General features: G+C 38.2%; 1 protein-coding gene across 1 annotated transcript in view; it reads right to left on the minus strand.

Moving 5' to 3' along the window:
• The window catches only part of LOC135086831 (serine/threonine-protein kinase tricornered), a 101,127-nt gene that overhangs the window by 20,674 nt on the left and 54,964 nt on the right, over window positions 1-25,489 (minus strand). Inside the window, exons 3-5 of the mRNA XM_063981640.1 lie at window positions 22,960-23,092; window positions 14,614-14,761; window positions 1,929-2,039 (exon numbers count right to left, since the gene is read on the minus strand). Coding sequence (XP_063837710.1) covers window positions 1,929-2,039; window positions 14,614-14,761; window positions 22,960-23,081 — 381 coding nt within the window. The 5' untranslated portion in view covers window positions 23,082-23,092. The remainder of the gene's footprint in view (window positions 1-1,928; window positions 2,040-14,613; window positions 14,762-22,959; window positions 23,093-25,489) is intronic.

Consider the following 25,489-nt stretch of genomic DNA (forward strand, 5'->3'; position numbering starts at 1 on the left):
CGAACACGAAACGAAATAAGTCCCCAGTTAGGCTAAACACAGAGTACATAATAAGCACTTAATTGAAAATAAAACGAAATCGACAAGTATACTAGCCAGCAGTGTCGACTATGGCAAGAAGCGTGATAATACCTAACACTATCTTATAATCCTAGCCTTAAAGAGATGCAAATGTAAACTTTTGATACCATTTGTAAACGATTACACTTGTATGTAACAGCAAACTGAAATTATAAATTAAGTGTATCACCGGACTAACAAACTTCTGACAAAGCACGATTAATTCTCTCTCAACTCCCAACAATACGTAGGTAGGTTATAGTTGTGTTTGTTTTAAATTACATAGAGTATGCAGCATAATTCCTGCAAACTAGGAGTACCGATAGTTTGGATTTAGCGAGAGGTTTGTGTTTCAAGTGGTTTTTGAGAACAAGTAGCCTTATTGAGCCAGTCTCCTGCCGGCTCCAACTAAGCGGCGGGGGGCTTATCACTCGGCGAAATTGCTGCCTTGTTTAATTGACCACACGCCGCCGTCTAGTGTGATAGCTATGAACAAATTTTCTTTCATTCATTGGTTCAAATCATCAACTCGACAAAGCTATTGAAAAATAAAAGTCACTGAGTTAGAATGTAGATATCAATTACTTGGCAAAGGGATTACCACTTGATTCTACGTTCGTTTTGCACCTCTTGTGTAGCGATCTGCAGCTTGACCGCCAATAAAAACCCAATCAGTGAGAGCCAAGTAGTCATAGGGGAAAATTTAACTGTCATTGGACCCGCAACGACACACAAACTCGTTTGCTTTTGCCGCTAACACTATTTCATCTTTTTTCAGAGCCAGTTGAAGATTTTAAAAACTTTCCTAAACAAGTGACCTGGTACACTGTGACTAAATAAATATTCATATTGCCTGCCTAGTTTACTAAGTTATTCAAAAACGGAATTGCTTCTTTCGTGTTTACCAAGTAAAAATAAGACGCATTTGTTGTACCTAATTACTTATTCATGAAAAATACAAGCAAGTGCGTTTGTAATAACTAAAGGTGGTTAGAGAACACACTTTTATGTTTCTAATAAGAAGTGTACAATACTTGTTGTTTGCAACTTAAAAAAAAATAATCTAGACCCGAGAAAATGTTTAAGTTAAAGACAATCCTTCCATTGTAAATAACTATTTCAGCGACTTAAATGATCATAGGATTTCACTATAATTAATCAATTGAAAGCTGAACATTGATAAATATCAAGTTGCAGAAATCTAACTCCAGAGATGCGGTTTGACCCTCGACCTTTTAATTACAGAGTGACTGAATTAACTAGGTACCTACGTTTTACCTAGTCACCCTAGTTGTACTGGAGAACTTTCAAGTGTTTCTACGCTATAAGCCAGCGTCTATCCGCCAATGTAGAACAGTATTACTCTAGTAATCGTTCGTTTATCCTCCAGGAGCATCTCGCGAAACATGTTCCCGAAGGTAACGCCAGTCTTTGTTTGCTGAAGCGTTAGTGAAGTCCTAAGTCTCGTAGAGTGGAATATTTCAATATCTAGACATTGTGGAATATGAATAAAAGGAGCACTTCACCTCTCTGGTGTACGGATACCTTTGTAGTTTGTGAGAGATGCTAAGTATTTTGGAAAAACGTATAACCCGGTCTGATGTGCTTATATGCGTTTGCCCTTATTCTAATCACTACATAGTATAAAACAAAGTCGCTTTCCTGTCTGTCTGTCCCTAAGTATGCTTAGATCTTTGAAACTACGCAACGGATTTTGATGCGTTTTTTTAATGGATAGAGTGATTCAAGAGGAAGGTTTATATGTATAAAACATGCATATTATAGAAACAAAAGCCGAGAAAATCCATTGCACCCGTGCGAAGCCGGGGCGGTACGCTAGTTAATAATAATTAAGTAAACAAACTCGCCTGTTCTTTTTCCAACATGTCTGCCTTCCTGAGGATTTTCATCGCGTAAACGTGTCCTGTGTCTTTTTTCTGCACCAGCCGCACCTCGCCGAACGCACCGCGCCCGATCACCTGGAAAATATCAAATTAGTTATCAATTACACTGTCCACCGACAGCCCTGTAAATAAGGTTCAATTTTAATTGCCTCCCATGAGGTGGGTGGCGACTATAAAATTGCTACAATGTGTAAAACATTGCCCTCGATTTAATGGCCTATAAATTGAAATAACTTTTGAAAGTACAACTTACGGCGAAAGACGTTCGACATCGAATTCGAATCTGTACAAAACAAATGATGAAAACTAAATCTGCATTTTAATGTTATCTTACTTGTTTATAGCAATATGACCCCTTACTATCGTATTACTTTTAAGAAAGTTAAGCGATAAAACAGACTCTTATTTAAGAGGGTTGCCATTACCAAGAATACTTAGCTCTTGGAGAAAAAATAAAATAATATTTCAAGAAATCTGTACACTTAGTTGTCGCTTTTTATTGGTAACTAGATTAAAATTAGAAATTAACTTCAATCATGTCAGTATTTTTTAAAAACATTACCGTATCAAGATTCTTAGATAAATACAAAATTACGTTTATGAGTTTTTACGTTTCAATTACGAGTACGTAAGTAACTTCAAAAAAGTTTTACTTCCTTAGTTGACGTAACGAATAGCAACCCTTCTCGAGCAACTGAACAAAACTGTAAACACACGAACCGAAAAGTTAAGAGGACCTAGTAGAGTTCCTAACTTGATATTGCAAAATACTTTAAATGTTAAAATAATAACATGCTTGAATTAACTTCACATTTATTATTAGTCAACAACGAATAATTCTAGTAATTACCGTATGTTTTGTGTTTTATATTATGAATTAACATTAATAATGAATAATGTCAATACAGAAAACAACACAAATAATAATATTGACATTTCTAAATAAATTTAATTCAGTTTTGTGTAGATTGATATTGGCAGATAGCCTATTCGGAATTAAATTAATTATTGAAACGTTAATTAGTTATATTATTGTAAATTAGCATGTATTTGCAAGCCAGCTTATGGATTCACCCTTTGTACCACTTTTCATGAAATAAATTATTTGGTTAATTTCCCTTACCTTACTTTACCTTTGGTATTTAGTGTTCGGGTCATCAAAACGAGGTGCATGTGTAATTTAACTATGTTATAATTTCAATTTTTTAACTAAGACATCAATTAACAACCTCGAAATACTGAAGTTTATGTTCTTAAAACTTTATGACTGGGTATATCACAAATTTGGCCCTCGTCGGAATTCATACCTCTTCTCACAAAATACTTTTTATTTTTTCAACTTTAAGACACTTCGTGAAACGTGATTTTTAATACACCGATGTTGCTCCCTATTAATAGGCCAGTAGAATTAAACACAAAAATTGATTAAATCGGAAATAATTCCTACAAAAGATTTTTTTGCTTTAATGGCTTCATTGGTTGCCCATTAAGACTCTCCTAAGTTTTCGACTTCGACGGAGTTGTGCTTAAGTGGTGGGGGCCCCCGAAAGGGGCGTTTTTTCGGTTTTCCGGTTATACCGCGTAAAGGACTTACCCTATCGAAAAGTGGTCTTCATGATGGTTAAAGGGCACTTAATCCTGCATTGAATAAGACCAAATTCATATGTTTTGGACAAACCGTTCTCGCGCTAAAGTTCGGCAAAGTAGAAAATATACGTATAATTAATGACCCTCTCCACGTCCAATGGCTTGTTACCCACATGCTTCCAAGCCTTGTAAAGGGTCGCCTTAACCAGTGTAACCCTAACAAGGCTCACGAGTTTGATTCGCTTATCCTTGTTCGTCCCAGCCGTTCCTTAACAGTAACTGCGGTTGCTGCACCTCTTCCTGGCACTCTCCTGAACGACTCTGTGTTACCTAATGTGGCTGCCCCTCTTCCTTGTACCCTCCTGTACGATTTCATTGCTTAGCCATATGCCTGGTCCAAGGTTCGACGCCACAAAATCAACTTCGTACGAGTGAAAATAGTTTAAATACTATTTCCCGTGCTTGCAACATTTTTCTTTACTGCTTCGCCTCTATTAGTCGTAGAGTGATTGTATATATCCTATAGCCTTCCTCAATGTATGAGCTATTCAACACAAAAATAATGATTTCAATCAAACTAGTAATTCTTAAGATTAGCGCGTTCAAACAAACAAACAAAAAACTCTTCAGCGTTTTAATATGAACTTGTTGTTGTTGATTTTTGACCTGAATGTCTCCAACTTCCTCATTGGCCCTAGAGCAATTCCAAGTATACCATCAATAAAAGCCTAATTAGAGTCATCAAACCTCTCAGTCATTCAATTAGAGCCATTAGAACTTCATAACTATGAGTTGTTTTCTGTGTGTAAGCTGAGGACACGTGTCCCCAGCTGACACATCTGTATCTTCGTAAATATTTATGCTACGATAATGTATTATACCTCAAAAATTACAGTCGAATCCAAATAGTAGGCTTTCCAATTTTCAAGACTTTAGCTCAAATACTGTTAAAACCACGATCAAAAAACTATGTGCGAGCTGGAGTACCGTGTCTCCAGCTTACACATCTGTATCTTTGTAAATATTTAAGCTACATCAATGTTTTATATCTCATAAATTAAAGTCGAATAAAAAAACCCGACTTCAAATCTTTCAAAGCTTTATCTCGAACCGTTTTCGAACTACGAACCGATATGTATGTGTAAGCTGGTGACACGTAACACATGGTGGATTATTAAAACCGTATAAGTTAGAGTTGCGTTTTAAAGATCAAATAATTCGTTATAATTAAAGTACACACGAGACATAATTTCAAATCTCTAGGCCTCTTAGTTTCAGAATTAAAAGCCAAAAACTATTTTCCCGCCAAATAATTCAAATAATGTGGGTCGACTGCGACGTTGCCGTTCCGTGCGTCCACTAGAGCAGTCGAATTTGAACCTAAAAACTAGTAGCGTTTGAATCATTTTTATTTGTAGTTTAAATCATTTAATTTCGATTATAAGAATTTTAGACTAGGAGCCGGCTGATTTGTGTATTGAGTACCTAATAACCTATATTTTATAAATAAATAATAATAAATAATGGTTGAGTCCCGGGAAAGGACGTAGGATAGATTTTATCCCGGTTTTTGAAATATGATAAAGATTTTCATCATCATCATAAATCATCTGAAAATTATAAATAACTTGAAAAAATCGAGTACATATTCGGGTAGCCCTAGTGATACTCTACCTCTGGGCTTCGGCTTGACAGTACTTTTTGGGAAACCTTGTATATGTCGTTATGTTCGCTTATTCTTGTAGTTAATTTTTTTTTATTTGATTCTTCAACAAAAGAAGAAGAATTCAATGAGGGTTTTCGCGATTGGAAAATCCGCCAGATGGCAATACGTAGACGCGAGGTCCAAATGCTGCATGATTGGTTATTTTTGACATGACATTGACAGATATGTCAAAATCCACCAATAACGCAGCATTTGGACCCCGCGTCTACTTATTGCCATCTGGCGGATTTTTCAATCGCGAAAACCCTCATTGTCAACTGTGTTTGTCATAGAGCAAAATCTGTTTGTAACCATAGAGCAAAATATAGTTGTTGCCCATTTTTGCCACTTGACGTAGCAGAATCGTGGGACTTCACGGTATTTAAATAAAAATTAAAGTGGTTGCGTTTAGAAACGCCACAAATATTTGAGCCTTTGGAAACAAGTTCGTTACTTGTATATTAAAATATAATTTTGTTTTACCTAGCTTTTTCTTATTAATAAAACATAGGTTATTAGGTACTCAATACACAAATCAGCCGGCTCCTAGTCTAAAATTCTTATAATCGAAATTAAATGATTTAAACTACAAATAAAAATGATTCAAACGCTACTAGTTTTTAGGTTCAAATTCGACTGCTCTAGTGGACGCACGGAACGGCAACGTCGCAGTCGACCCACATTATTTGAATTATTTGGCGGGAAAATAGTTTTTGGCTTTTAATTCTGAAACTAAGAGGCCTAGAGATTTGAAATTATGTCTCGTGTGTACTTTAATTATAACGAATTATTTGATCTTTAAAACGCAACTCTAACTTATACGGTTTTAATAATCCACCATGTGTTACGTGTCACCAGCTTACACATACATATCGGTTCGTAGTTCGAAAACGGTTCGAGATAAAGCTTTGAAAGATTTGAAGTCGGGTTTTTTTATTCGACTTTAATTTATGAGATATAAAACATTGATGTAGCTTAAATATTTACAAAGATACAGATGTGTAAGCTGGAGACACGGTACTCCAGCTCGCACATAGTTTTTTGATCGTGGTTTTAACAGTATTTGAGCTAAAGTCTTGAAAATTGGAAAGCCTACTATTTGGATTCGACTGTAATTTTTGAGGTATAATACATTATCGTAGCATAAATATTTACGAAGATACAGATGTGTCAGCTGGGGACACGTGTCCTCAGCTTACACACAGAAAACAACTCATAGTTATGAAGTTCTAATGGCTCTAATTGAATGACTGAGAGGTTTGATGACTCTAATTAGGCTTTTATTGATGGTATACTTGGAATTGCTCTAGGGCCAATGAGGAAGTTGGAGACATTCAGGTTGATTTTTGGCGTCGAACCTTAGACCAGGCATACGGCTAGGCAACGTAGTCATGCAGGAGGATACAAGGAAGAGGGGCAGCCACAGTAGGTAACACAGAGTCGTTCAGGAGAGTGCCAGGAAGAGGTGCAGCAACCGCAGTTAAGGAACGTCTGGGACGAACAAGGATAGGCGCATCAAGCTCGTAAGCCTTGATAGGGTTACACTGGTTGAGGTGGCCCTTTTCAAGACTTGGAAGCCTGTGGGTAACAAACCATTGGACGTGGAGAGGGTCATTAATTATACGTATATTTTCTACTTTGCCGAACTTTAGCGCGAGAACGGTTTGTCCAAAACATATGAATTTGGTCTTATTCAATGCAGGATTAAGTGGCCTTCAACCGTCATGAAGACCACTTTTTGATAGGGTAAGTCCTTTACGCGGTATAACCGGAAAACCGAAAAAACGCCCCTTTCGGGGGCCCCCACCACTTAAGCACAACTCCGTCGAAGTCGAAAACTCAGGAGAGTCTTAATGGGCAACCAAAGAAGCCATTAAAACAATAAAATCTTTTGTAGGAATTATTTCCGATTTAAAAGCTAATTCTACTGGACTATAAGTTGATAATACAATCTTACAGCGATAGCCATCAAAGGACTGGCCATTCCCTGCCATCCTGTATGTAAGTCAATATGTTTGTGGGCTTAATAGTCTCCAGCGCTGGTGCTCCAATTTGCAAAATTGATTTATTGATAAAAGCGACGAGATTCCCGGATGTCTTCTGACCTTCCGTGACACTCAGCGGCACACTTGTGACAAGATATGCTTATAAAAATACTAGCTGTTCCCGCGGATTTGCCTGCGTGACTTTTGGTCTGTTACAGCCTATGTTACGCAGGGATAATGTAGCATTCCAACGAAGAAAGAATTTTTGAAATCGGTCCAGTAGTTTTCGAGTTTATACGTTACAAAAATAAGTAAAAAAATTTCCTCGTCTGAATTGATAACAGTATCAAATTAGAACCAAACCTATAACCTGCTGAATGTCCAACGTCCTAACCCCAATGGTGGAACATTAAAAAGAGTTTGACTCATTTGTATCAGAAGCGAATTTGCAGTACCTCTTCCTCCAATTCCTTCAAGGTCACCTTTCCAAGTAGCCGGCTACATAAACTGGCATCAATTGAATAATGTTTCAATCGAAATCTCAAATCAAGTGGCCCTTAATGTGTTAACACACAGTCAAGGTGAGAGTTGGATTGCAACGCCCGTATACCCCGAATCGTCTCAAGATGCTAGCACCTACTTCACCTAGTTAAACTACTCCATGCGGGTCGCCCGCAGCCTACGGCCGCTTCGACAGTCCTAAAACGCAAATCGAACAAAAGACCTTGACACGATGCAGCGTCATATCACAATGGAGACAAGCCCGGTAGTGGGCTCACCCGCCGCTGGACTTAAGTACAGTAGAATCTCGATTATCCGGACTTCGATTATCCGGACTCATTCTTCACGGTTCTTATCACCAATTTAGGGTCTGGACCCATCAAAAAGGCAAGGCGCCGCCACCGTAAGGTCCTTTTCACACGTCCCGGTTGCCGGCTAACCGGCGCCGGGTATCCGGTGGTGAAGTGTATGGGCATGGTACGTAGCTTTCACATGTTCCGGCGTAATTAATCCGGCATGCCCATACACTTCACCATCGGGTACCCGGCGCCGGTTAGCCGGCAACCGGGACGTGTGAAAAGGGCCTAACACGGTACAGACGTCGTCTTGGTGCATTGTTATAAGAAATGGATTCATCCAATGGTCTAAAATGATGTACTGAAAACTCGTTCTATTGTAAAAAGTTAATTTGACATCGATTATCCGGATTTTCGATTATCCGGAACACCCCTGGTTTTAATTGATCCGGATAATCGGGATTCTACTGTAGCACGTAAACAACTAAATTAGAAATCAACAGTAAGGAGATCTTTTATTTTTCAGTTAAGGCTTTATATTCCACGTGCAACAGGATTTACTCAAAAATTGCTCATTATGATACCTACTCAATGATTCTCTAAGTTTCGAATGTAGGCCAGGCCTTCTTTTGGACATTTATAACTGCCCCAAATATAGCTTGCTCTCCACTTAGCTGGAACTTGTTTTAAGATTGTGATTGATAGGATTAAATATAGCCGAATTAAACTATGAGGAAGATGGAGCTAATTTAAAGAATGAAATTGAAACGCATCGTTACATACATGCATATGCATACAACGGTAATGTGTGAAACTACAGGAAAAGTTGATGGCTATGAAGCCCTTCTCTTCAGCGTCGTAGTAATTCTTGCCACATCCAACACAGATGTACTATCGGCAACAGTGTTAACTGCCCATTGCCAGTCATGTCATCTCGTTCTATCGCAAAGAATCGCCATTTGATTAGAGCGAGAGCAAAAACGGAAATGGATAGTTAACAGTGTGGCCGTGTGTACCTCAGTTTAGGGGATGATAATGCACCATGAAGACATTTTTAGGTGTAGCATGCTAGTCTTTGACATATTTTAATACTCCCGAATCGCTTGGTTAGAACTCATGGAACTGACTGATTTACTGGTTCTATAGCACGGGCTTACCCGGGGTTACACGTCTTGTTCCGCGCTCAGCGAGCAGTAATGATCCTTCTTCGCCCACCACTATTACGGTTACATCATGTCCGAAGCTCGTCTCGTAAAAGTCATATTGTCAATCTGTACGTTTTACGAGCGAGTCATTGGTCGGACTCTAGGAGATTGTCGGGTCGCGGCCTGTGGTTGCCCTGCCGACTTCTGATGTATTTAATATATGAGGTGTAGTTATGTACTGAGTTGTATATTAAAAAGATAGTACAAAACGCGTTATCACGTAATAATACTGTCTAAATAACATTAGGACATTGAAGGCAATGCCTATTTCGGCGTAGACGATTAGCGATCTTGTCAATGCAACTGTAGTCATAGTGCATCGTTCTTGTACGATTCCATTGTACAAATCAAAATCCCGCAATGTAATTGTAGTAAAATGATTGTAGTTGATTTTCTTGTTTTATGGGCTGTAAAAACTGAGGTCAGGACTATGATGACAAGCTTTATGAGCCGCTATAGGAGACTTGTAACGAAACGTTTCGCGATTTGATAATATAATTGCGACTAAAGTATGATGCTGCATACAGGTAAATTACTCGATGGATGTTCAAGGAGATGTAAAAATGTCGTAATTAATTACAAGACATTATCTAAGATTACTTAAAACAATAACACACCGCGCAGGTGGCAATGATTAAACCAGAGTTTATCAATACTAGATTATCTCCATCGAATGTTATCTAAATTGATTCCAGACGATTTGAATCAAAACATAACGAAAAAGTAGAAGAATCCATACACGAGGCACGAAACATGACTAAAATGGTATATGGAAACTTTCCACTGGAAAATATCTCTAATTATTTTATTTTTTTCATTTCGAATGTTACCTAAATTGATTCCAGACGATTTGAATCAAAACATACTTAACGAAAAAGAAGAATCCATACACGAGGCAAAAGCCATGACTAAAATAGAATAATGGAGACTTTCCACTGGAAAATATATCTAAGTAACTAATTTATTCATTGCGAAATAAATATCGGAATATTGTGTTTTTCACAACAACTCGACTCCAAGGTAGGCGGCAGAATAGGACTCAAGGTATAAAAAACATTTATAAAGAATTTTGTAAGTGAGGAGATTACGTAGAATAATATATTTGTTATGACTAAATCACTGAGTACACTTAGTTAACAGCCGTTAACACGAGCACATACATAATATTTAATGGCGTTGCGAGAACAAAGGTGGAATTGTGTAAGGCAATCGTAATCATTTGACAGTTCATAACGTACGATTATTCTGTCAAACGCATTGTTTAACTGACATTATCGTACGTTATGAACTGTCAAATGATTACGATTGCTTTACACAATTCCACCTCAAGTCATCTAATCGATCACAAATACACCTCAGTGATGACATAATCGTTATGGTATGGTTAATTTCCAGTCACCTTTAGAGAAAATTGGCGATTCCAGCTCCTTATTCTGGGATATGACGTCAGTTTAGCATTACGTTTACGCATCTCCGAAAGAGTAAATAAATCAATACAAATGGTATATTTCAATGATATGATACTATCGATTATACGGTTATAACGAAAATGGTTTCTAACCAGTATCACAGCGACTAAGTTTGGTTATGAGCTTGAAGTTTTAGGCATTGTTCAGACGATTTGAGAGGACGCTAATTCGGACCTCGTCCAATACGACCATCGACCATATTCAAATTGCCTGAGGATTTAAACTTAAAAATTAGTAATAAGTAAAGAACTAAGTATAACTTGCGTAAAATGTAATTTCCACGATGCCGGGTATAAATTCGTGTACATGGCGCCAACAACGCACATGCGGGAATCGAAACCGCAACCACCAGATTTTGAAGCGGGGCGGCGCGGTCCGCTACCAGGCGGCCTTCGTGAAATTATGACGTATTTTCGGAACATAGAAATGCATTGTTCGGGGTTTCAGTATCAGCCTCGAGTACAAAACTAGCCGAACATAATTTATTAACGTAGAAACAAAATAAGTATGAGGGAGCGCTTGTTATAACACACAGTTACTTTTAAAATCCAATAACGTTACTCTCAGTGGTTTTCCGAGAAACAGCTCTTTCAGAGCGGTCGGTATTAACCGATATGATTCGAGTAGGTAATTTGTTTTAGATGTGTGCGCTGAGCACATTTTACATAACATTTTTAAAACTAAGTATATTAATATTGCCGCGTGTAGTAGCCCGTACGTGCGACATTTCAACAACACAGCCCAGCGCGTGAGCGGGTCTCATACAACCAGCACGTACATACCTCGCTGCAATGTAAGGCAGCTGTAGTTGCAATGTTAACATCGAAAAATACCGGCTAAGCATAGTCATCCGAAGCAACAACTACAATCTACTTTTACTAGCACTAAGTGCACTCAAGAAAAGTTAAGATGAATCATTAGCTAGAGTGAACCACTCATGATAGTTGAACAAGAAAACGTGATCACTTTGGACCCAGTTTGGAATTCTTCGATAACTTTAAGGATTTTTCTTTATGTCACTATTTATGGAGCACTAAGGCTGGGTTGCACCATCTTGCTTTAACTTTAACAAACGTCAAAAATTCTTCAAATTCCATACAATAAACACCGGTTATCGTTAAAGTTACTGGTAAAGTTAGGTGGTGCAACTCAGCCTTAGTTGGATTAACATTGATCCCTCTGGCAGAAACTTCTTGAGGCCTTTATTTAAAAAAGAACTGTTGAATTCCTAACCGCAAGCGAGAGCGACAATCTGATAAACTATGATAAAATGCAATGCTAAACTAAGCAAGGGATGTCCTGCGACCGGTAAGGATTATGTCGATAAAAAATAATTAAGTAATACGTTAAAATTTTTGCAATCACAGAATCGCACCCTTCGAAGGAGCACCTCGGACTCGAATCTACAACAATTAGTCACGGCAACTGACATCACGACACGGATGCGTGCACTATGCCTTGGAGCCTATTATGTGTTCTACGCTTGGTGCTTGCCATTACTATGGCGGAGGCCTCAACTACTTCGCACAATGGTGTTAAAGGCAACCTTCCTGCCCGTGACATCCGCATGCATTACACTTGTAAGTTAAATGAAAAATAAAGAAGCGAGTGCGTAATAAATAACGCATCGGAACTTTGCGAGGTGACTTAGATCCAACACGTCGAAAAGGCGTGTATCGAAAGCGGCCCTTTTACGCAAATCGATATCGATTTATTCTGCCAGCTCCACCTCTATCGCTTATCCAAGCTGGCTAAAAGTCACTAGAAGTCAGTCATGTGAGCTAGAACCAGCTATCAGAAAATGATGACCTATGTTACGTCTATGATACGTCAACATATGGTCTGTTTTCTGACGAAATGTCTAACAGACGACAAAATATGGTTTCTCCCAGACTCTCCCACTAAACATGACTGGTTTCAACCTATACCAAAATTAGGTTGTATGTTACCAACTTTATAATTGTGTGTACATCGCACAGTAGTCAACTTGGACCGGGGACGCACACAGAGTAAGTAAAATAATCATTAATAGGTGCATTTGTCCGGGGAAACCAACAAAGATAGAAACTTCCGCTTCGAGTCCACCTTCTCTCTAAAATATGTTTTAAAAGCTTTCCAACTAGACCACAGAAACGTTTTTAATATCAATTAGCTAAAGTATGGCGCCCGGAGTAAGGACATCTCGAGTAAATTGGATCTAAATTAAAACAGTTATTCATTTCAAACGAAACGAAATAGCATTTAATAAGCTGTGTTCCAGGAATACAAATTGAAATGTCATGTAAGCCGTAGTAAGTAGTCTGCTTTAGGAATGAAAGAGAATCCTTGCAACTGTAACTAATGTCAACAAGATACAAATCAATTTCTAGTATTGGTTCTTAGAATCAGTTCTGAGTATTTGTCTTCGATATTACTAAAGCCTTGCATTTCCACTTCAGCGGAATAAAAATGAAATAAAAGTTTTCAAGCGAAGTTCCCGGAAATCTGCAGCTACACAATATTATTAGTTTTTTTTTTACATTCAATTCCTTGATTGCTTCCTGCGTCTTTTAAGTTAATTGCAAAAATATGTTTCGAATTTATTGAAATATCTATCGACACAGAACATAAAGTTATTGAAAAATATTTCCAAACAGAATCGAATCGTCTCCTTTAGCTTTACCACTACATCGGATTATAACTTCCTTCTAGCCCAATACGACTAGTGATATGGCAGGGCAAACTATTCAGTCTGTGGGAATCTGTCCTCGCAGCATCAATCGGGTTCGCGTCGAACTTCACGTCGAGATTCCACAAACTTCACAAACTATCGACGCGTCGAGCTCCCGCGGTCAAGTGCAGAGCTCAGAGTAAATGCGCAATAATTAATGTAATTAATCAACTGCACCACGACTGCACCGCGAACTTGAAGGAGACTCTTGGTCTGACTCTAAGTTACTTGAAAAGCCACGCGATTCCTTGTAAGTAAAATGAAGAGGTTGCATCTTAGAAGCCCTTCAAGATTAAATTAATAAACCTTCGACAAAATTAAATTCAAAGTAAATGATTGATCTGCCCACTGAAAAAAGTAATACCCTTAGGACCAATTTGCAATAATTTCAACTTTTAAGTAAGGATTCAAATTGACGTATTGATTGGTGTATCTTTAGTAAGAATCAAGATTTCACTGGGAATATCTCTTTTTTGCAGATAAAAGTTAGGTATCTGACAATTGTAAATTTCTAAGGCATTGAGAATTTTGAGAATATCGTAAACCAGAGATGGATGTGATTACCACATACATATCGCCTATTAAATATCCCAGGGAAGAGCGGAGGTGGTCCTATTCTGCTCTGTCTTAACCAGATGGCTAACGCTTAGTTATAGCTATTTTATTTGTATAACTAGCAAAATTATAACGACAACCTCATAAAGGTAGCAGGGAGGCGCTGGATGCCGCTACCAACCGGGCAATATGGAAATCATTGGCGGAGGCCTACGTTCAGCAGTGTACGTCCCGTGGCTGAAATTATGATGATGATGAGCAACACAGAGATATAGAGAGATGCCAACTAATGCGCTGAATTCGAAACTCAGTGTCGCATTAAAAATTCACACACACAAAGTAATCAAAATATGTGCTCATTATCCACTGCGGTAACAGTACTCAACGTTCGAATAATCTTTAGTACTACGCAAGCAATGTAAACTGTTTACATTATGACGTCGTTCATTGCTGCCACGAGCAATGTGTTCTGTTTTCGGGCATATTGCTGCGACACCGGCCCGGCCCCCTTGTCACATCTCCCTTTAGATTCTGTGATCTGTGGGGGAGGCGTATGTTGAACAGTGAACTTTCTGTGGCTGAAATGATGATCATGATGATGAACAAGCAAAATTGAAAAATGTTCTCAGCACCAACCTTGAGCGGCTCGAAGTCCTCGACGCCGAGCCGCGAACGCTTCAGCCGCAGGAACTCGGTCTCCTTTTGCGCGTGCTGCTGCCGCTTCTCCTGCTTCTGGCTCTCCGACAGGCTTTCATCTTTGAGCGACTCCTCCAGTTTCTCCAGCCTGGTGGACAACGAAAGCATTTATGACTATCATTCGTATTACGAGACTATTCCCATCGCTGCAACTCCTGTGCAACAATCAAAAGCTGATAATTAAAGCCAATTAAATGTTGGCAGTCAAATTGAAGATACTAATCGGAACAAGAGGGGATCGCTCTGCCCGCGAAAACTAGACGCTCATCTCAGTGGATACAAAATCCATAAGTTACAATATGTATAAATATAACATTTTATTTCAAATATTAGCAAAGCAACAAAAAAGTAGGTCACCTATAAATTGATTTGAATACCACGAATGTAAAACAAAGCGCATTGTGAGAGCTGCCTCCAGTTAGTTCATAGAAATCGCTGTTGCATATTTACTTTACTCGCATGCACCGAATGTCACAAATAATTGGAAACGTATCAGCCTTCCCGAGATTCAATTATCTGCTCGTTCCGATAATCGGTTTACTGATATTAATATCAAATGTTGACATGTAATGTAAGCCATCGCCGCCAGAGCCGGTCAGTTTCATCTGCAGCTGATCAGTGCACCAACAGATTAATAGACCGATTACTACCATAAACTCGAGTACACCTGCACTTGATTAAACCCTTTGATGACCACTTAATTAAAACTGTCAATACGCCGTTTATTGCCTGTACCGAGAAACTTGAAATTACATTTTTGCTATTAAAGTGCAGCGAATTTAAACAGAATATGCTAGTTGACATAATCCTTGCGATGTAGTCATAGTGTTGCCTGCCGCTGGGGCTGACGCAGCGCGGGTTAACTCTGTGAAACTTTCGAAGTAAAATCTTCTTTGATTGAAGTTTATTATTAATAATTAAATTCGGCGCCAGCAGGGGATACTACATTGTTTGTTATCGATAAAAGTACGTACTAACTGAGTACATTTTTGCGTTGAGTATTATAAAACGTCCCGCACAGACGATTGAGTCACGTTAACATTATAAATACCATAACATTATAAAATGCCGTTAACTTTCTGAAATGAAACTTTTACAATAACGTTAGGTACCTGAAGACTGTCAGTGTAGAAGAAATATTTCAAGAAATAATCTGACTTCACTTATATTGTCCAACTTTTCTTGTGTAAAAAGTTGCGAGTTGTTGTCAAACAAATTTTTTAACAACATAAAAACATGTTTACGTAATAAAAATCAAGACCTTTGAGTAGGGTAACTACATGCGACAGATATAGAAATTAACGAATTTTGTGATGTGCAAATGTATGACGAATACTCATTTTGATCGACGTGTCTGTATCCGCCTCTTCACAACAAAAGGAAATAAAAGATAAAAGCCCGTATTTAAAATAACATCACATACCTACAAGATTTAAGCGCTGGTAGGGCCCAAAAGATAAGGAGACATGTAAAGTGCCCCATAAGGGCTACCTTTTCTTTTTTTATTATTTTCTATTGACGTTCATAAGTGCCACTTGTGGTCTAAACTGAATAAATATTTTTGATTTTTGATTTTTTGATTTTTGATTTTTTAAGCTGAGTTGCACAGTTGTTTTTTGTATGGAGTTTGACATATTTTTGACGTTTTTAGGGTTCCGTAGCCAAATGGCAAAAAAAACGGAACCCTTATAGATTCGTCCGTCTGTCCGTCCGTATGTCACAGCCATTTTTTTCCGAAACTATAAGAGCTATACTGTTGAAACTTGGTAAGTAGATGTGTTCTGTGAACCGCATTAAGATTTTGATGCAAAAATAAAAAAATAAAAATAAATATTGGGGGCTCCCCATACTTAGAACTGAAACTCAAAAAATTTTTTTTTGACAAACACATACGTGTGGGTATCTATGGATAGGTCTTCAAAAATGATATCGAGGTTTCTAAAATACTTTTTTTCTAAACCGAATAGTTTGCGTGACAGACGCTTCCAAAGTGGAAAAAAGTTGGTCCCCCCCCCCTCTAACTTCTAAAATAAGAAAATGAAAAATCTAAAAAAACATATGATTGATTAAGTTGCTTACTTTGGGGCTAGCTGGCGCTGTGTGAAATTGTCCAAAAGATTTATTATTATTATTATTATTCCTTTATTCATCTTACTTTCTTATTTTTAATTTTTTCTTTTTACAATGTAATTAATATCAAAAAATAAAAATACATTATAAAAACAAAAATCTTAAAAATAGTTAACCCGCTGGCAGCGGAGCAGGGCCCAGGCTACCAGGCTATTATTATTATTATATGATGTACCTACATTACTATAAAAACTACCAACGAAAATTGTTTTGAACGAGATCTAGTAAGTAGTTTTTTTTTAATACCTCGTAAATCGTAAACCGCTTATTACCGCGTAATCTTTCATACAAATAACTTAAATTAAATTAAAAAAAAAATTAATTTCATAAATCAATGGTACGGAACCCTTTGTGCGTGAGTCCGACACGCACTTGGTCGGTTTTTTAAAGTTAAAATAAGATGGTGCAACTCAGCCTTAATTCTTGGCTGTAAATTCAGACGTGAGCTTCATTTCATAATATCTAAGAAATCGGCACCAGCACTGACGCAAACTTTAAAGTCAACGCAACGTGTTTACGAATACAAATACAAATACAAAATCATTTATTGTGAATCATAGGTAAAATGGTGACATGTTACATTAGGTAGTATCACTATGTTCCGCTCAAAGAGCATACAATTTGTCAGACAACAATAAAATTTGGCAGTTACATAAACTAATTAGATTTATCGTCAAAGAATTCAGATATATTATAAACTACGCCTACTCGCATACGTTTGCTGGCGACTCTTTTCGGTGAAACTACGTTTCGTTTGAGTTCCGATCGCAAAACGGTTCACGCAATTAACTGATAACTTGAAAACGAGTGGTGCGTAGGCTGAAAACTCCTCAAAACGTCAAAAGGATCGTAGCTCAAATATGAACAGAATATTAGCAATTTATTTATAGTCGAAAAGAGGTCTTGAAAATAAAATGTGAGAGATCTTAAAAAACAATGTTATTTGTTTTATGAAAATTGAACTCTATTAGGTACCTACATATTTTTCATGTAATTGGCTGCTATAAATATTGTCTTGTGTCAATTTCCCACAGAAATGTTACATGAATACTTGTTCATAATTATTAAGTCTTAGTTCAAGTAAAGTTACTGATTAAGATAAATTTTATCATAGTTTAACTACCGTTGAAGTGTAAATAAAACCGGGAAACCGGTTTATCCGCCATCAAGCGGAGACCAGACTCCCAATAATCGGGCGACTCGATTACGGCGCTGATACGATTACGACTGTTCACGGAAAACAACGTTACGCGAAAACAGCTTTTACGAGTACCTACGATATTTATATACATCATCAATTCGTGAAGGCTTCTAGTGGCCAATTAAATACGTCTCAAGTGGAAAAAAAAACGAAAAAATCTAAGAATTAATACCTCTTAACTGATACAAAAACAACGCACTCGAAAAAACATTTGCTATTACACAATATAAGTTACTGCTTTCTGGAAAATCCCCAAAAATATTATGAGCTTTAACACAATATTGTTACTGCTTTCTAAAAAAAACCAACTGCGTAAATAACCAGTAACAAAGTTCAAATGAACAATTGTTCAACTTTACTAAGTTACAAATTGTTTCTTATTTTGTACAAGTTCCCTTTATTCAAAGTTGAATGTTTAAAAATAAAAATAGGTCAGTTGTCCATTCATTCATGTAACAATTCTATTGAGTTTGTTCGTTATAATTTGAACGTTAGTAATAGGTACATTAAAGTTCAAAGTCCACTGTCCGGCCGTCCCTACCGGGCTAATCCTGTAATAATTAAGTCTCAAGTTCATGAGCATAGGGCGGTGTTGTGCGCCCCCGTCGAATTCGACGGCCGAACTGTGGCCGAACCTTGAGCCGTTCGCCACGTCGCCTATGGGATAAAACTACCTTGCAGCCAAACAAGCCGACTGCTATTGACAACGGCCGCCCAATTCTCGGGGGATTCGAATAATTCCAATCTGTGACTGCAAAGTGAAACAACGTTGCGATCGCCTAGAGTCTAGACAGACAGGTTGCGTGGATTTTCGACATATCTTGTGTGCTTTTGTTTACAGCTTCTCCTGCTTAGATAACAATCTGTGACTGTGACAGATATTGTGATTTATATCAATTTTAATTTTTTTATTATATTACACATAGTGTCCCAAAATTGAACGATAAGCCGGCGCCGAAAAATAAGTAAAATGGTGCAACCCAACCTTAAGACAAGATTGTGTCCAGAGAACAATTATCGTCCAAAAAGTACATGCTTGAGTAGAAGATAAGTACACTCTAACAGGAAATCTCAATTCAGAAAACGGACCTATGTGTTTGACGATAGTGTACAAACTTTGATCAACAATTTTGCACAACTACGTGTAAAATTACAGAATGTCAACTGTGTATAACGGTTTTGATTTAATTGAAATCTGCTCTTACCCGAGAAAAGATGGAACCGAAAGAGCAACTGTCACCAAAATGTATCGATGTATCTATGAGCGAATATCTATCGAATGTAAATACGGCGGGTGTGAGTACGGCAAAGCAAATAAAATAACGCAATGAAAATAAATATACCCGATGCGTCCATGATAACAAACAGCGCCCTGCGTTGTCATATTAATGGATTGAACTATACTGAGACAACTACGTGGAAGTAGACGAGCGTATAAAATGTGCGTTGCGAAACAACACAAAGATATCGGGACTATTCCCACCTCTCGTTCATATCGCTGCAACTCCTGTGTAGCCAGGACCGATGCTTGACCCCCAATAAAAACCAAGGCGAAGCTTGTCCCGGGGGAAACTCTTCGTTGGACCCGCGACGAAAATAATCAAAAGAATATAGGAGGCATCACTACGGTTGCTATGCACAAGATTGATTTTATAAAGTTCATTCAGCCGGTGGTTTGAAACGGACTACTATGCCGAGAGGTTGCGGGTTCTATTCCCGCACAGTACAAACATTTGTGTGCATGAACTTGAACATATCTGGGTGTTTTCTATCAATAATATATAAATATGTATGTATTCGCAAAAAAAAAAGTATCTGAGTATATTTATTATTTATATCTGTTCTAGAATAGTACAAGCATTGCTTAGTTTGGGGCTAGAGGCGTAATGTAAAATGTCCAATATTTATTTAAAAAAATAAGTACCTAGAGTTTAAGCTGAAACAAAATTTATATAAAATAGTGTAGGCAGTAAGCCTGGTGCTAGAGACCAGGCCTGAAAGCCGTGACATGGCTCAATCCGATCTATAAATAGTGAGTTCGATAGTCGTCCGAAGTTGAATCTGTCACCCATTATGTGTAGGTAACATTCAATTTGAAAGTTACTTTTTGGGTAAGCAGTAACTAGAGGTTCAGATATTAAGCACTAAGCAACTTTCTCGAGTAAGGGTGCTTTCACTTGCCACCGTTTTCGAAACAGCACAAAAATAAAGTTCATTTTTAACCTTCGCGGTAGAGATAGATAAAACACAATGAGATGTTATCAATACCAGCATTCAGGAATCGACATTTTCAATAGCCCCTGATAACAGATTAGATTTCATTTAATATTTACACCCGTGTTCACAATACTGCCAGGCTCATTACAATAAATAGAGCTTCGATTTAAACACTGATATTAAAAATAGCTCAACAATTTCAAGAAATAATTGTATCGATGACATACTTGTACTACTTTTCAGTTTAACCTTACCAACCTATATGATTAATGGCAATTGTAGTATTTGTGATCAGATGTTTTCTTTTCATTTCATTATCGCCATCGCCGGCGCGATCATAGGGAAATGACAAGTCGCGTGAACTGTCATGGGTCGCGCGACCTGTCATTGACCTTTGATCGCGCCGGCGATGGCGATCTGCACGCGTTGGTGTGGTTGAAGCCTAAAACGTGTAATTTATCCCAACTATTAATATTATAAATGCGAAAGTAACTCTGTCTGTCTGTCTGTCTGTCTGTCTGTTACGCTTTCCCGCTTAAACCTCGCAACCGATTTCGATGAAATTTGGCAGGGACATAGTTTGAGTCCCGGGAATGGACATAGGATAGTTTTTATCCCGGTTTTTGAAACAGGGACGCGCGCGATAAAGTTTTTCTGTGACAGACAAAATTCCACGCGGGCGAAGCCGCGGGCGGAAAGCTAGTCCCAACTAATATTATAAATGCGAAAGTAACTCTGTCTGTCTGTCTGTCTGTCTGTCTGTCTGTTACGCTTTCCCGCTTAAACCTCGCAACCGATTTCGATGAAATTTGGCAGGGACATAGTTTGAGTCCCGGGAATGGACATAGGATAGTTTTTATCCCGGTTTTTGAAACAGGGACGCGCGCGATAAAGTTTTTCTGTGACAGACAAAATTCCACGCGGGCGAAGCCGCGGGCAGAAAGCTAGTCTGAAATATACCTCCTCAGCCAAGCATAATAGTGCCCCAATTTGCAGTAACACAATAATAATTTTCACGGGTGTCGAACAATAGATAACCGATGAAATGTTTATTCCACGAATGAAAATATTAAAGCGTAGTAACTGGAAACAGTGCTACAGTTTCGGAAATTCATTCAACAATTGAAAGCATCATGTTCCCGAGAGTCCTACACCACTGTCGTTCCGGGAACACGCCAAATCTCCGGGAGATGTGCAACGGACAATACTAAAATACCCCGCAACACATATATGCAAACATACCTAGGATTTACCCAATTCAAATTGGTTTTCTGTTATGATACAAATGTCGCGCGAGGTTCACAGACCACGAAATTCAAGCCTTTTGATATGCATAAGTTTTGCGATGACGTCACGGATGACATTTCCCATGACGTCACCTGGCGCACCGCGCCACAACAATGCCTACACAAGCAACAATGGGATATTCTGTAACGGGAATCAAGCTAAATTGGAATTTGCTATGGGCTCTAGAGATAGTAACCAATACGGTGGTAGCCGTAGTACAGCATTATTTTGATACGGATCGTACGGAATATAGTGAACTAGCTTTCCGCCCGCGGCTTCGCCCGCGTGGAATTTTGTCTGTCACAGAAAAACTTTATCGCGCGCGTCCCTGTTTCAAAAACCGGGATAAAAACTATCCTATGTTCTTTCCCGGGACTCAAACTATCTCTATGCCAAATTTCATCAAAATCGGTTGCGAGGTTTAAGCGGGAAAGCGTAACAGACAGACAGACAGAGTTACTTTCGCATCATTTATAATATTAGTTGGGATACCGTAAAGCAATGATAACTACACCGATAGGTACCAGGGTGCTATATTGGTTATTATTACAATCAATAGATTGTAAAGCCGGTATTATAATGGCCAAAAAATATAATAACTTCACTCGGCACAATTCAACGTTCCCAGAAAATGTAATAATTTGTAGTTGCCGATGACATGAAAACAACGGGCCTCAAACATCATTATCAAATTTCAGATGAAACTTTCAGTTTAAACAATGAACAATGCATTTTAAAAGTAATAATAGAGTCTACATTTCGAGATAGCCTACTGCTAAATCAGCAACAAATTTTAGACTTCATAAAGATCGTCCGTACACCCAACAGACACAACTCAAAGGTAAAGTTATAGGACTCTAATATTAATTAGATACATGAATAACTTGTTTTGATGTGCCTTTGAAATGTATTTATTTCGGTGACCTCATAATTACATGAAAAGCTGAGCTTTAATGTGATCATTACAAACATTACAAACTGCCCACGACTGGACAAAACAGTAATGTCTGGCCGGTCGATCAATAATGCATTAACAGCTAAACGAATTTAAATTAAAATAGGCCGAATATAGAAGAGCTGTAATTAATGTACAGGCTAGCTGAAGTAGGTATCTTTAGTGGCATATTCACAATTCAGGAGGCGCACGAATAAATCGAGCCGCATCGAGAAGTTTCAGTTAATTGTTGGTCCTGTAATGTCTGCAGGCTATGTCCACAAGGCTCTGTGTATGATGAAAGCGAGCGCGGGAGCGGAAACATATCCACAATTGGATTGGATATTCTTAGTTGATCTTGGTTTTTTATGCCGTATTTTCAGACGCCACTGGCTTGTATTGCCATTGCCACCATAATTTCAGTTCTAAGCATATTCAATTTACTTAGGGAGTTTAAATGCTTGTTACATACTAAGGGATTAGGCAGGGACCCTGTGGGTAAAATAATGGCACTTACCTCTGTTTCCTCTCATAGTGTTGGGTGATGAGGTTTGTGTAGAAGTTCTCGAGGGTGACCTTGGCCTTGGTGGCCTTGTCCAGCGTGTGCCCGCTGAACCGGATGTTATCGGTGCCCGTCATCTCCAGCACCCCTGGAAGAAAAGGGTCGAGTTAGAAAAAAACATACATAACAACCTCCTCCTTTTTTGAAGTCGGTTAAAACACAGAGGACGGGTAAAACTCCATGGGAATTAGATTTTCAGTCTACTCCAAGACTAGACCAGACCATCGGTTTTTCGTCGGCCGAGCGCAAATTACACCGATTTGATTTGGCCGATTCTTCATACAAATTCAAATCGGGCCCAACTATCGGCCAACTAAAAATCGGTGGCTTGCGCCTAAGCTAAACTGACTTTGATTGATTGATTATTTTGATCGATATGATTTCATTTGTGTGCGCTGCTTTTTTTAGATGACAGACTTCTTAAATGCCCCAACCCCAAATGTTTTAGAGGTAAACAAAATCTATTATTACATCGGCCGTCCAATCACATTTGCTACAATCCTGAATCGTAACAGACAGCCTCGCAACTTTCACCTATTTCATATCAGCATTTACTTTGTCTACTTTATACATGATTATTGATTTTACTAAAAATAGCTCCACAAGAACTCAAATGGGTGGCCCTTAAAATGAATTTCTTCAGACTTCTTTTCGTTTTAAAGAGCAGCTCGCAGTTCGTAGAAAAAGTCATATAACGGGCACGTGCAACATCATCCGCAATGTACGGCGGACGCGGAAGCGGTGCAAGCGCAAATATCATAAAAAGATTCGACTCTAATTACATATTGGATAAGTCACATATTAGAATGCAACATTCAACACTACCACTGTTGTCAACCCCTTGTTTGATAAATAAAAAACGCCTAATTTCATACTACAAAGAGTTGATTCTCGAGTCTCGACTACAATCCGCTACGCGCTCGTATCCGCGCCCTCAATGTTTACATAAATAAATGTCTCATTTTTCTGTGTAACAAATATAATCCATCTTTCCCAGTCGGATAAAATGAAAAAACTTATTTAAACAAACAACTCTGAAATTGGGCAGTAATCGAGAACATAACACTATTTAATATCAAAATATTAATTTTATAATAATGTACTATTACATTATTATTTTAAAAATTGTTATAAGACAAAGGACTATAAAACTGTCAGGGTGTGATGTCTTATTCCATACATACTTACTACACAAAGTTTGACTTTTTTCAGCAGCATAACAAGTTCAGTGAAAGAACGTAATAATGGGATCAGACGTTTCAGCGCCCGTTTACTGGGGTGCGCAACAAGTGATACGACCAAAGCTCACGGAATAAGCGATTCCACGAACCCTATTCAGACACAATAAAGGTCAGACGAACATGATGTCTGTATTAGACAAATCACAGCCGAGTAGGGTCAGCCTTGATGAAGCACGTTATGAGAATCAATATTAATTTAGATGGAAATTTTAGATTTAGTAATTTGATTCTAATCGACGAATATAGATTTGTGCAATGTTAGTGAAAGACGATCAAAGTTCAAAGGGAAACTTTTATCTTTAAAGTTATACATAAGTTAAACTTGAGGTGTCACCAACAGCACCAACTATGTATTTTGGGGTAGGATAATTTTAAGAAGTAAATTAGAATACTTAGGAAAAAAAATAAACAACAGTAAATCATTGTTGAATAGTGGTTGTACAAGATCGTTCAAAACATAAGTTGCCATCAGCGAAAAGTGATCAAATTGTGTAATTATGTTTCCTGTTGCTGTTAGTAAATGCAAATGGTGTTAACCTTTTATGTCTCCAATGGTCCCCAGGGTTTCGGGTTCCGCCGGGTTATCCGGATCCACCGGGGCTTCCGGGTCCACCTGGATTGCCCGGCGGGCCGGTTGCGCCGGCTTCACCGGTATAACCGACACTACGGGGTGGGCCGGCAGATCCGGAGAAGAGTTTCTGTCGCGCCATCGCCGCCTTGGGCGGGAGAACACCATGCTCAGGGACGAGAATATCTTCCCTATATTGATAGCTTTATCCCCTAGACACAAACTAACCTCCTCAAGAGGAGGACTACAAAAATATTAAATGATATGTCGATATCGAAACAGTATTGAACCCTTGTCTTGTTTTTTTTTTTCTTATTAGAGAATCTACGTTTTGTAACCAACGATTATGCCCTAACGTTTGCACAAAGTAACGTTTCTTTAACGTCGCGTTTACAATCATTGTTGTTTATTTTGCACTACACATCTCGTTCATAAAGTATTTATTAAGGGAAAGCTCAGTGTTTGTCTCTGACTCTAACACGACTGCTGAACAGTGACAAAATGTTTTTCAACAAAAAATATTGACAGTTACAGTGGGTAGCATAAGCCTGAAATGGGCAAACATTAATATTATAATCCGAATCATGGCTGTCCAGAATATTGAGAAATCGATTGCGGAGAGGCAATTAGTGTAATAAGTAATACTGCGAAATTAAAAGCTTTCTACTTTTATGTC

Source organism: Ostrinia nubilalis, chromosome Z (assembly GCF_963855985.1).
Source record: "Ostrinia nubilalis chromosome Z, ilOstNubi1.1, whole genome shotgun sequence".
Lineage (NCBI taxonomy): Eukaryota > Metazoa > Arthropoda > Insecta > Lepidoptera > Crambidae > Ostrinia > Ostrinia nubilalis.